Raw genomic sequence first — 13,988 nt, 5'->3', positions numbered from 1 at the left:
CTGCTAAACTAAGGGGTCGTCCATAAACCACGTGGACATTTATGGGGGAAGGGTGGGCCTGGCCAATGACCACGGTTCATACAAATGATAAAATTTGTGTATGATTAAATAACCACGAGGGGGAGGAGAGGAGGGCCATAAGGACATCGATACACTTCAAAAGTTAATAAAAATTGATCGAAGTGATACATTCCGAACAAAAACAGAACGACATCTACAAGATATGCATTACACGTGAATTTATTACAATATCAGCAAGAAAAAACGTAAAATCGAATAAAACAAGAGAAATCGCATCACATTCCAATCCACACATCGTGGACTTTCCAATGTCGCATTGCACAAATTCTATCCTCTAGGGCACCACGGTCAAGTGCAAGTGCGCCATCAATCGTGAGGCGTCCCTTTGCTTTTCGTTTCTTAACCCGTACGACGAGACACGCGAAATTTATAAATAGTGTTGTTGTCTGCATTTTCTCCTTTGCTTTTGCATCATCACACATCGGGCATCATCATTCGCTGGGGGTTTTGACTCATGTTTCTTTTGATTTTGTTTTGTCTACTTGTTACTTCACTAGTGCGATACGGCAGTAAGAAAATACTCGACTGGGATGCCCCATCTGGTTCAAAGTTGGCATAGCGCCAAGCATCACTTGGGTGTCAACTTCAAAGCGTAAGTAGGAGGGTCTAGATTGGGGTTTTACATTTCGGCAGTTTTCTTAATTCGTGAATCTGGAATCGCAGGGGAAATAAGCATACCAAATGATTTCGAGTTGAGTTACAACATAAAATTTAATAAACAAATAACAATCTAAGAGAAGATTTTTCTAAACAGATAATAAAGGACATAAAAATGTAAAGGCGCTCAGAGCGAAACGCAAAAGTAATGAATGCAAAAAGTAAAGAACGGATTGATTGTTGAATGTTAATGCTAGTTAGACAGTTGCAACTGTTTTGTGTTCTCGTTCGGCTTTTTGTGTGGATTTCCTCATGTTTTGTGTGTCTTGGTTGTGATGATAAAGCATCCCCATGCAGGTCGGCATCTCTCACAGTCCGGATTTCGATCCTTTGCCGCCCATAAAGTGTTGATTGTACAATCCATTAAGTTGCTCCAGCAGGATGAAGGTCAGAACGGTATGTGGACCCAGACGAGCATAATAGGCAGTGAAGCCCTTCCACAGGGCGAAGATTCCCTCGTGGCGTACGACCTTCACTATCACGTCGATTGTGTTCTTGTAGGGTGGCACTTCACCAGCTGCTACCTTCATGTTTTGAATTCTGGAATAAGTAAAATTACATTAGCATTTTCAAATTTTTGAATTCACTATTCTTTAAAAAAATATTTGTCTGAATATTAGCAAAAAGTGCATCTTGTTGTAGAGTCTCAGGAGGTGCCGAAGAAATGCTTATCGTTGCTTATCCCTTATAATACCCGCCATCAGTACGAATTTGCTTAAAAATGTATTAAAACACTCAAACGAATATTGAAGCATCTCCCAAAAAGTTTAGCTTCAGCTTACAACAGGCATGTTCTTGATTACCGCAAAACTAAACATTACATATGGGTACTTTACAATTGGATTGTGTTACCCCTACACTACGAGAGGACTCATGGATGCAGAAGTTGATCCGAATTCGATTTTAGCTCAGTAATCACATGGTCCTCTTTCGCAAAGCGCACCTCTTTCGGTAGAGCTAGATGACCATCTAAACACAACTATTGTATATGCAATACCTAGCCGAGAGCGCATTATTTATTAGGTATTGAAAGGCCACACACTACTCGCCAACGACGTGCTGGACGAGATTTGTATAGTGCGAGCTCCCAATGGGTCGCGACGTTCTCAAACGACCGGTTACGGACTATGAGTTCGTTGCTTGATAAATACTTTTTAATTATGAATCATGGTTTACGGCTAACTAGCCGAGTGGAAGTTTCAACAACTACCGAATATCTAAACATTACATGTACTTGTCCCTTAATCCAATTGCAAAACCTTTTAGTAAATTTCACATCAATTTGTAATGTTCAGTTTTTCGGTAGTTGTTGAAACTTCCACTCGGCTAGTTAAAGGCGAAAAGTACCGAAAGGCAGAAAGTACCGAAAGACAGAAAATACCGAAAGGCAAAATCGGCCGCAAACCCTAAGGTACACGCCATACTCATGATTATGTAGGTAGGATTCCAAAATTACGTTCCTCATTTTCAGGGTTACCAAATTCGTTTTTCATGGGGACATGCAGGATTACAGTAGAGTTGTGATTGAGGTTAGGATTGACTTTCCCCCAGGCATTGTCATGACTCCACTTTTACATCAGCTTATATGTTTCGTGAGAACCGTAAGACCATGGAGGTCTTAGGAAGCGAACATCGCGTTCCGAGGCCGTTTGCGATTTTTGGAGCATGCTGGATTCCCGTTGGAGCGTAAGTGGGGTTCTAGTTGTCCCTCATCTGACCATCAAATCACAATTTGCCTTTTGGTATTGGTTTTTTTCTGCCTTGTGGTATTTTTGGCATTCTGACTTGTGGTTTTCACGCCTTTCGGGATCCTGATTCATCATCAAAGGTTTTCAGCAGGTTAAAAGCATCTCTCAAAAGCGCGCCCCTTAATCAGGTTCGGCCATTAAGCTGGTTGAATGATACTGATTTTGACCATGCATCGGTACTCTAGCGTATCAAATTATTGCTTCTACACGGATAAAAATCTGATCCCCACACCATGATTTACAAACCATGAAATTCATAAATTGATCAGGATCACAAATCACGGTTCCTGGAGTCAAATCATGATTCCTCATAAGCGTCACATCAAGTGTGAAAACACTAAGCGGCGCACTTTGCTTCATCTCATTCGTATCGATCACTCTTAAATCAAGAAGACGAAGCAGTTCAGTGGTAGAGTACGTGGCTTACAATCGAAAGGTTCTTGGCTCGAATCTCAATGTATGCTATTTTAACTTTTTTTTTTATTTTGTCGATCATAAACGGATGCGCGACTCAGCATTTTTGGCATTTGAATCATGATTCCGAGCAATCAGCAACAAAAACCTTACGCGTGTGTTGCGTTACGGCAATCTGACTCATGATATCATGAGTCCAAATCATGGTGTATTTTCATAAGACGAAAACACGCTGGAATCATGATATCATTAGTCTTGTTTTTGGATTCTGATTTCTACCCGTGTACTTATAAGGTTCAAAGTCGTTTTTTGAAACTGTGAACAGGTTTCATCGCATGAGACATTTAGATTCCTTGAAACAAAAAGCTTATTTTAGAAGTTAATAGGTCTGCTACTCCACTGGATTCGGAATCGTTTCCCTCCTAGATATCGAAAGATAAACTCTTGAACTTGGAAAGAAATTATCTCATGCGTTGAAACCAACCTCAGATGCTGATTGAGCCATTTTCCACTTCGACCTCCTCATCATCTAGGACAAATAGGTGGGTCTTAGTGGCTTGTTACTCTCTTATACTCTTCCGACCGTAACTTATAAGTATTCACAAGATCAGATACAGCAAAAGTACAATTTGGTAGATCTTACCTCGTAACGCACCTCGAAAAGGTGATCTACCCGCGTTACGGGTTATTATTATTATTATCTTTATTATCGAGACTTTCAGCCGTTGGCTGGTTCGTCTCCGGTAGAGAATATGGAGAGGGCTTCGTAGTGAGAGGCCCCCCTGTACATTTTGCTTTAATTAACTTTAATACACATAAATACATCAATGTTCATTCAAAAAACGAATAGGTAATCCAAGTCAATTTAGGGTGAAAAGCAGGGTCGTCATATCTCGGTGGTTGTTGTTTGATGTAGGATGTTAAATGTTTCGGTGTAGTCCGGCATCTTTGAGGAACGATAATATTGCGGCTTCGTTGGTCGGATCATTAGCTAAAGCGTCTCTTATACTGCCTGGGATGGCATGACGAAGTCGGGCAGCTTGGTAGCAGGGACAGTCGATTAAGAGGTGTTCTACCGTCATTTTCGTGTTGCATGCCGGGCATACTTTGTGGAAAGGTCCTCGGTTTCCCATGTTGTGTGTTAGATGTGTGTGGCCAACTCGAAGTCGGGACAGAATTTGCTGGTTTTGTCGTTCGGCAGAATCGATCCATCTTGTAGTTTCCCCTTTAATTTTTCTTATAAATAGATGTCTCAGGCCTATCCACTCTCGGGCCCACTCCAAGCGAATAGTAGATTTACACCAAGTTTTCAAATCTGCACCCGGAATCAAATTGGTGAGCATGCGGCCAAGTCGTCCTGTGGCGGCAAGGCGGTCTGCTTCCACATTGCCCCGGATATCACAGTGGCCCGGTACCCATAGGAAGACAGTTTCCGGAGAGGACTTCATCTGGATGGCTTGAATCCAAGGATGGCGTGTTGATGGAGAGTTGATGGTGGTAAGCACACTTGCAGAGTCAGAAATTACGCAGATGGGGCGTTCTGTTGGCCTTGTGATTGCAAAGAGTATTGCAGCTGCTTCAGCCGAAAAGATAGAGCATTGATCGGGCAGCCGATAGAAGTAACTTGTGTCGTTTGTGGCAACACCGAAACCAGTTCTATTTACAGTTTTTGATCCGTCTGTGTAGAATAGATGATAGTTGCGGTACTTGTCGGCAAGTAGTTCGACGACATGGGATTGCATAGCGGAAGAGTTGTCTCCGGCTCGGAAGTGTTTCAAGATAGACAAGTCTACTCGGAAGTCGGTGGCGTCCCATCTTCTGGCTCCAACCCAGTGGACCTGCTCAACCGGGGGGAGTTCCTGATGGACCAGGCTGCTGAGGGATCTATTCCCCTCCCTGAGAAGAAAGACCTCATGATCTCCAGTGGTATTTTCCAGGTAGCTTATAGTCCTGCAGCATAGAGTTTGTGTAACCTGATAGCGGAAGGGAAGAACACCAAGTTCAATACAGGCCGCATCAGCTGGGGTTGACGGAAGCAGGCCAGCAATTATGCGAATAGCTTGGTTGTATACCGGAGCAAGGCATGTGATTAGAGCATCCCCTGCTAGACCAAACAGTTCAATTCCGTAGAAGATGCGGCTATTGACAATGGCCCTTGCAATTCTGAGAAGAGTATCTCTGTTACAACTGCGGTGTGGCTTAGATAGCGTTCGAAGGAGGTTTAATCGTGTTTGGCAGTTTCTTTTGGTCTCGTTGAGGTGCTCACCAAATTGTAGTTTTCGATCCATTCGCACACCCAGTACTACGGTTGATGTTTTATGTGGTATTGAACAACCGTTTGCTGTTACTGGAGTTGATAACACTCGGTGATGCGATCGGCAGATATGAGAGACGATGCTTTTTTCTGCCGACAGTATGAAGCCAGCTTGAGTAGCCCACCTTGAAACTGCAGAAACGGCTGCCTGGAGTTTTCGCCTTATGAATTTCAAGGTGCGGCCGATGACTATCAAGACAATGTCATCTGCGTAGACAAATACGTAGATTTCTTTAGGTAGCGTGTCAAAGACACTATTCATGAGAACTAAGAAAATGGTGACCGCTATAACGGAGCCTTGGGGGACACCTGTCTCTTCTGCTCGAACTGTGGAGTGGTTATTACCGATGACTACTTCAAATGTTCTGCCGCTTAAGAAATTTTTTATAAAGTGGAGGATATTTCCCCCCAAGCCCCATTCAGCCAACTGATGAATGGCTCTGGGTGTCCAGGCACGATTATAGGCCTTGGCCAGATCCAAGGAGGCGATATCAGCGTGAAGGTTTGCGTTCATCGCATCCTGAAGCACATCTCCTAAACCAGCAAAATAAGTGCCGGTCCCATGTCCGGCACGAAAGGCATGTTGCCGATGGTCGAGTAGTTGGTTGTCTTCCAAAAAACGATTCAGCCTCCGGTTCACCATACGTTCTAGGATTTTGCTGGCGCAGCATGTCAGAGATATAGGTCTGAAATCACTAGGTGATGTTGCAGCACGTCCATTTTTTGGTATGGGTACAACTAGGCTGTGGGTCCATGCTTTGGGTAGCGTGTTCCCGATCCAGATTTTGTTTAAAAGTTCAAGAAAGATGGCTTTTGCTTCGGGTGTTAGGTTTCGAAACATCGGGTAGCCAAGATCGTCTGGACCCGCTGATTTACCCTTACAACGACGTAGCGCGAAAGTCAGTTCATCGAACCGGAAGGGAGCATTTATCGGCAAACCGGCGGTATCATCTGGGATTGCCATCTTGATTATGCTGTCGGCAGATACTTGGTTCCTTCGAAGAAAATTAGCGTCGTAGAGATCAAGTGATGAAAGTGACGCAAAGTAATCTGCTAGAACATTAGCTATACTGAGTGGATCTCGAGTAGGACCATTGGGCAACTGCAGGGTCATTCCCGTGGATCTCCGTTTGCCATTTAGAGCATTTACACGATTCCACAGATCAGCTGAGGTTTGGTTTTCGTTTATTCCTTCTAGAAAATCTTCCCAGCTCTTCTTTTTTGCTTCTCGGATTTGTTGACGACATTGATTCCTTTTTGAGCGATAAGTCTCCATGGCGTCATGTTTGGCAGGGTGGTCATTAGGAAGCCGTTTCGCAGCTCTTAGTGTTTTTCTCCTCTCTTTTATGACCTTTTTTATATTTGGGGACCACCAGGGGAGAGATCTCCGACCTGGACTTGTGGATGTTCGAGGAATTGAGAGTGAGGCCGAGTCACTGATAATGTTCAGAAATTCCTCAATATTATCCGGTACAGGATCACAGAGTTTCGGAGTTATTGACTCCTGAAATTGTGACCAGTCTGCTTCATTGTACTTCCATCGGGGACGACGTGATATTGCTTGGGGTTGTTCGTTGATGCTGATTGAGATCGGGTAGTGGTCACTACCCATTGGGTCTTCGCCTGGTGCCCAAAGGAGTCGATTAACTATACTTGAACTAGCTAGGCTGATGTCAACTGTAGAGCTTCGTTCGCCCCTAATAAAGGTTGGGGCTCCGTCGTTGAGAACGACTAAATCAAACATTTGAGCAATCTCCAAGATCAATGAACCTCTGGCATTAGCAGTGGTACTTCCCCAGTCGGGGTGGTGCCCGTTGGCGTCCCACAGAACCAGTATCGGTGTATCTAGTGCCTGGAAAAAATCAACGAGTTTTTGTTTTAAATCTGGAATATTACCGTTGGGGAGATATCCCGATATAACAGTTAAAGGCCACGGATAGCCTAGTTTTACTCCCACTAAAGGAAGGTCGGTGTTGAATTGAAGTGGCGAGTGAGGTACAGACACTAGAACTCCTATCGCGGTTGAGTGATAGAAATTTTGGTTGCATTTAAGACTCCATGTATATTGCCTTCTTAAGGAGTGGTTTAGACTGTTGATGCTAATCTTATGCGGTTCTTGGATTGCTAGGACCAACGGCTCTTGGTCTCTGACTAAAATTTCTAGGTCCGCTAGGTTGTTGTAGTAACCGTTCATGTTCCACTGGATAGCCAGTACGGTTTTTGTGGAAGCGTTTTGACTGTGACGAACCGTAGTGGGTTGTGATTGCCTGACTGGTGTCGACTGGGTAGTAACTTTGATTGGAGACTTTCTTCGAAGATTTCTTTTTGAAGAAGCTGTTAGACCGGAAGTGCCTGCTGTGGGAGAAGAGATGTTCTGTTGGTTGAGCTGAAGTAAATCGTATATTGCTGCGTTGGATCTTGCTAGTTCTGGCAGGGTAGTCCTTGGAGTCCGTTCTGCCACCAGAGAGTCATATGTTATGCTGTGTGTTGACGACGGTTTATGCACTTTCGGCGCACCAACGGTACGTTCTTGAGTCTCTTGATGGGCTTCTGTTGTTGCTATTGCTACGATTTCCGCGTTGTCCTTAGGGGTATAGGAGGTTTCTCCCTTGTCCGTCCCTCTTCCGGTCACCAAAGAGTGCCCAGGGTTGTCCGCCAGTACCGGGGTGGAGTAGACGACCGCACTGACGGGGCCTGGACTACTCGGTGGTTCAACCGGGGATGTTTGATGATTCTTGAAGAGCTGTGGTTTGCGATTTGCTGAATTATTTAGCTTGGATGCGGGTTTGCTAGTCCTCTCTGCACTGGGTTGATGTTTAGGATCGATAGTGGTTGGATGCGAAGACATTGGACTGGTTAATGTTCGTTATTTGTTGGGCGGAGAAACAAGAGAGGACTGGAAAGGTGGTTTTCTTTAAGAATCTGATATGTAACCGGATGCATTCAGCATCGGCTCATCTCCAGAGGAGATTTCGATATCACCGCTTTCCGGCGAATAGTTGATCGACGTATTCATAGGATCTGAAGTATCTATTGGCGAGACACAGTTTTTCGAGCGCTTGTTTAGTAGTCCATAGTCATCGGTTTTAACGACTTTCTTCTTAGTGCTGGTTTTTTTGCTCGTTGGGTTGGTTTTATTAGCACAGGGTTCAGAAACTGCCGCAGGGGTTTTTGCGGTATTGTTGGCTGTGGTATTAAGGGCTTTCTTGGGAACGTAGACGTCTCTCATTACAGCAACTTCTTTCTCTTTTCTGGCCAGCTCAGATTCCAGGGAGCGTATCTTTTGGACCATATCCTTTATTGTCCCGTGTTCCTTTACCGTGGTCAGTCTTTCTTGAGGAGTTAGTTTCAGTGCTGCTTCTAGCCTTTCAATGTGGGCATCTTTGTTTCTGATTTCGGTCAGTAGAGTTTCTACTCTGTCGTCCTTACGCTTAACTTCCTGTACGAGGTTATCCACTTTGGCGGAGAGCTCAGCGAAACGCTGATCATTGCCAGCCGCCACCACGGATGCCATTGACTGTGGGTTGTGCCGTAAGTCGTGTTGTCTTTTTGCTGCTGGGTATGAAATTCCCATGTCGACACGTATGTGTTGAATTTCTTCTTCCTTGATGTAGGCGGGGCATTTTCGGCTAGCTATCGAGTGGTTTGCAGAATTGCATCTCTTGCAAAAGGCACCGGATGTACAAGGATGTTCCTTAACGATCACATGGTTGCCGGAGCAGTTGCCACATGTGGGGTTGGCCGTGTTCTGACAGCGGGTACGGGTGTGCCCGAACTCCCAACAACAATAGCAGATCATTGGTGAGGGGTAAAACGGTCGGGTGCGACATCGAATCCATCCTATGAAGATGCTCTCCGGAACAACTGTGCCGTTTATTGTTAGGATGATCGTTGGAGTATTGATTAGCTTTCCTCCATCTCGCCGAGTAATTCGTCGTACTTCTTTGACGCCTTGGGCCTGCAACTCTGCGGTTAGTTCGTCATCCGGGTACACACACGAGTCGTTGCAACTGATGACACACTTCGAGATGTTAAGCACAGGGTGTTCCACTATTCTGATGGGAAAGCCGTCGGCAAGCATTGACATCTTTTTTAACTTTTCGACATGTGACTTGTTTCGCAACTTGAGGACGTATGACGCACCTCGTGATTCCGGGTATGCACCATCAACTCGCGCTCCTAGATAAGCTTCCACTGACTTGCGAAGGAGAATGGGGGCGGGAGGTAGAGTACCCTCGACGGCTTCCATACGCAGCATTACAAGTTGTCCATGACTACCGGTAGGGTCTCCCCATTCGGGGAAGAGCGGCCCGGTAAATTCCCCATCACGGCGATTAGACGGACCCACATCCCCAATGGGGAAGGGGTCAGTCCCCGATCCCATGTCGGGAGACTAGCACTCAGCTATTCGGTGATATCACTCACAGCGTTATATTATTTTACCCGCACACAAAGAGGATCGAACCAAGTTGAAAGAGAATTGCACTCACGGAGTGGTTTTTTTTTTTTTCACTTGAGTGTGGGAACAAAGCAAATTGTTTTTATTGTTCGACTCTAGCACCGTATACTCGAAGATGGAGGCTTGTGGCGAATGCTATTTTTCGAGAAAAAACTCGACCGCCTGCTTAATAGCGTTCACGACGATACTTTTGTATTGAGATTTCTTCTCGGATAGCTTGAGAGCTATAATAGTCCACGTAACGGAACAATTAATCTTGTACACGCCTGACAAGTATTGACTCACGGGAGCGATTGAAAAAACGCGACCGTTTGCTACCGTAGCAGGCTGTCAACTGGGCGTTACGGGTAATCGGCACCATAAACGGACAGATTTATCGAGAGGAATGCTTGCAGAAGCACTTGCTACCCTTCCTCCTGGTCCCACGTTGTTCTGGCCAGATCTCGCTTCGTGCCAATACGCCAAGCCTTTAATGGATTGGTACGAAGCGAAGGGCGTTAATGTGGTCCTGAAGGAGACGAACTCACCAAATACACCAAAGCTTCGTCCGATCGAAAACTGTTGGGCGATAATGAAGAAGAAGTTGAAGAAAAGCGGAAAACATTCAAAACCGATGAAGCTTTAAAGAAAAACTGGTATAAAATGTGCATGAAAGACGGGCAAAGCCTCGCCCAAGATATCATGAGCAGTGTTAAGAGAAATGAACGAGCATTCAGCTTGGGGAGGAAATTCAATAAATAAATTATGCCAAAACATAGTTCATAGGAATCCGGATCCTATTCATGGCACTTTTGATTCACTTTGGCATTGGGGTTTTTGAAAGCTACCGAGCTTCTATTTAGCCACAATATGCGTCCTATGGAAGTCCTTCTGATTGCAAGGTCATACAATTTAGCCGATAAAAACTTCCCTTGCCAAAGTGAATCATGGAAATGCCCAAGTAGCTCTGCACCTTATATAGTTATTTAATCCCTGAAAATTTGAGATGTATCCGTTTTAAAATTAATGTTTAGTGATCATTTTTGTGTGTCATATTTTCCAAGTCCAGTCTTTAGTGATCTTTTATATGAGAGATTAGCAAGAATAAGATGGAATGATTTGGCAACAAACCAGGCAGTGCTGAACTTGAACTTTCTATCTTATCTGAAAACCAAGATAAAACTAGTGATAAAACTAATGATCAATTTGACATATTTACTGCGTCACGGCATTTACATCGAACTAAACTCTTCGTCTTCTGGATATCAACGACCTTCTAAACAACTATGCCGAAGACATGATATTCCTATCTCATTAGGATTTCGAGATAGAACTAGTTGAAAATGCTAAATTTCTCATGCTCACTAACGCTACAGAACTCAGAACCGTGTTCTCCTGCCCTTCGAATGCCAATGACCTTCTGAACAATGTTGCCATAGATAAGAACTTTCTATCTTATCAGGATCAGGAGATATGACTAGTTAAAAATGCTCGATATAACCCGATATGCCCGAACTGTGGATTACAACAGAGTTGTAACAGGTTTTGTTACTCAGCGCGTTTTTGTAACAAAATATGTTATAATTTTGTCTGGTTAATGGTAGCAATAACAAAAATTATAACACAATTTCCTCTACACCTAACAAATGTTGTAATTTAAACAAAAATGTTAGTCATTATGTTTCAAATCAAACGAACATATAACTCATTTTGTTATTTTTCATAACTGAATTTTAACAACAATATTTATAAAAAATGTATCTCATTTTTTACAAAAAAAAACAACAACAGCCTTCGTTATTATGACTGATTTTGTTTTAATTATGTTATAATTTCCTCCATCAATTTAAAGTTATTATAACAAAAATGAATCAAAATTTGTTATTTGTAACAAATCTTGATATAATTGTGCTACAGTTTTGTTGTAATCGATTGGTCGAGTGCTCATAAGTGTCATGTAGCGGCAGACTTTTTTTTTCCATCAATTAACCTAAATAACCACTAGACCATTAAATCGTTTTTTTGGGTATAAAAGCATTACATTAGCACGCAGGGCGAAATAAAGTGATATTTACACTTTTACAGATAATTCGGCTCTCATGAATGTTCCTGAATTGATTTGATGCTAAACTTTCCAAGTTGATTCAATATTCAGCTAAGTGTTGCAATTCTTTTGCAAGCAAGTTCGTACTTATGACTGGTAGTGTATATCTAGACTAACATGTGAAAAAGGCGGAACGAGATTTGCGAACTAATGCTTCTTTCATTCACCAAATTTCCATTTCGTCTTCTTCTTTCTGGCATTACGTCCGTAGCTTAGTGCTCTTATGAGCACTTCCACAGTTATGAACTGAGAGCTTTCCTTACCGATTGACCATTTTTGCATGTGTATTTCGTACGAAAATACTTTTACGGGAAGCCGAAAAAGTTTCCTTTACGAAAAGATCCTCGACCACTAGGAGTCGAACCCACGACCCTCAGCTTGGTCTTGCTGAATAGCTTTGTGTTTACCGTTACAGCTATCTGGACATTTCGTCTAATTCTCGAAAAAAACTCTTAACAGGTTTCCTTTTACCTATTAGTGATGTAAGTTTACAAAAATTATTCATTTGAAATGCTCCTTCGCAGGACGAGAAAAGCTTCGTTTTGTAAATATTCCACGCTTTTCACACATTAGTCTAGATATAGTTATAATGATAGCATAATCCTAGTTCTATCACATACCTCGTTTTGGCAATGTCTACTGGTAGCGAAGCAGCGGTCGTGATCAGCCCCGAGAACATGCTGGCTGTGAAATGGAGAGCGATGCCTTCCGTAAAGTGTCCACTGCTGACGAGGTAGCTCTTGGCCTGTGAGTAGGAGGCTAGTTGTGCTGCATTTACGACCATGGCGCGACCCATGGTGGGAATGCATCCACGCCATAAGGCAAACATTCCTAAAATCAGGAAGAATACAGTTAGGGGTGATCGGGTTTAAATGCAAAAATATGGTTTAAATGCAAGTAACTTGTACTATAAAATGTTATCTTCCATGTTACGTCGATAATAAATGTTAACATCAACTTGCAAATTATTTCAGGAACTTTTTGGAAAATCATGTTTTTCTACGTGATCACTAACCATATGGGGCATTATGAGCCACCCTACGGAGCAGTATGAGCCACCTCATTCAATCGAATGATTATTATTTAGAACAGTTTAGAGAAAAGTTTGTTGTGAAGAGTACATTATTGGAAAGGAAATTGTATTAGCTTTGCTTGAAATTATTGATTCTAGCGGCTTATTAACGATACATAATACATAGTAAACAGACCATGTTATACTAGTACTAAATTGCGATACTTGGTTCAACGTATTTTCTAGCAAAGTGTTCCACTTGTAATGGTGCATAAAGATGACTATGCACTAAAAAAATAATCTGGTATATTTAGGCAATGCATTTTTATGTCCCAAACATCGTTTGTTTTGCTTAAATTCAGGTGGCTCATTTTGCCCCGCCCCTTCATCTTGAAAATAATATATTGTTTTTCAATAATTTTGTTCACTAACAAAACTAATTTCGCTCACGAACTGTTTATTATGATCTGAAGTTTCAATGGATTGGTAAAATTTACCAGAATTATAAATATAATTGTCTTATAGGCTTAATTAAAAAATGCTAAAATTATAAGCTTTTCATGACGAAGAACAAATTTGTACATTTTTGTAAATATCTTGAGTGTTCAAATGAATATTCTTACGGTTTTTATTGTGGTGGCTATTTGAGGCATCCTTTAGCAGATCATAATGGCACTAGACATTAAAACACTGTTTTTGAGGTCAAAATCGGGGTGGCTCATATTGCCCCCATTGCCCCTATTACACAGTCATCCTCAAATATCTAAAATGAATCATCTTACCTTCTTCTCTGGCGATGCGAAGGAAAGCGTTGAAAAAGTTTGTGTAGTTTCTGCGTTCCGCCACCGGTAATCGGCCATCGGCGGTCATTCGGATCAGAATCAGCTCGCATGGATTACCGACGAATGATCCGACGGCACCGGCCGTCATTCCCATGGCCATCGATTCCAACAGGTTGGGCGCTTTGTTCATTTTCCTGAAAGATGAGAATAAGTTAAATGATAAATATTGTAGGATTACGTTTTTAACTGTTTCAACGGTATCATTTTACTTCGGCAGAGTAAAATTATTATGCATGCATTGAAACTATCTCCAATAGAAAATCTATCGAAACCTCAAAGTTTGAGCCAAAAATATGATTTAAGTATAGGTGGCTCCAACGACATAACGGTGAATTTCCAAGTTATAAAAAATAGACCAGTGAAGATTATGTTACCTTG

General features: G+C 42.5%; 1 protein-coding gene across 2 annotated transcripts in view; it reads right to left on the bottom strand.

Annotated features, from left to right (window-relative positions):
• Positions 1-766: 766 nt before the first annotated feature.
• Positions 767-13,988, bottom strand: part of LOC23687815 (mitochondrial 2-oxoglutarate/malate carrier protein) — a 32,437-nt gene continuing 19,215 nt past the window's right edge. For both annotated transcript variants that reach the window (XM_021849256.1, XM_011494872.2), the window contains 3 exons: positions 13,551-13,744; positions 12,377-12,587; positions 767-1,278 (listed from right to left, as the gene is read on the bottom strand). In XM_021849256.1, the coding sequence (XP_021704948.1) occupies positions 1,047-1,278; positions 12,377-12,587; positions 13,551-13,744 (637 nt within the window). In that variant the 3' untranslated portion in view covers positions 767-1,046. The remainder of the gene's footprint in view (positions 1,279-12,376; positions 12,588-13,550; positions 13,745-13,988) is intronic.

This window comes from Aedes aegypti, chromosome 3 (genome assembly GCF_002204515.2).
Source record: "Aedes aegypti strain LVP_AGWG chromosome 3, AaegL5.0 Primary Assembly, whole genome shotgun sequence".
NCBI lineage: Eukaryota > Metazoa > Arthropoda > Insecta > Diptera > Culicidae > Aedes > Aedes aegypti.
The sequence above is the reverse complement of the archived record's forward strand: the minus strand, read 5'-3'. Positions and strand labels throughout refer to the sequence as shown.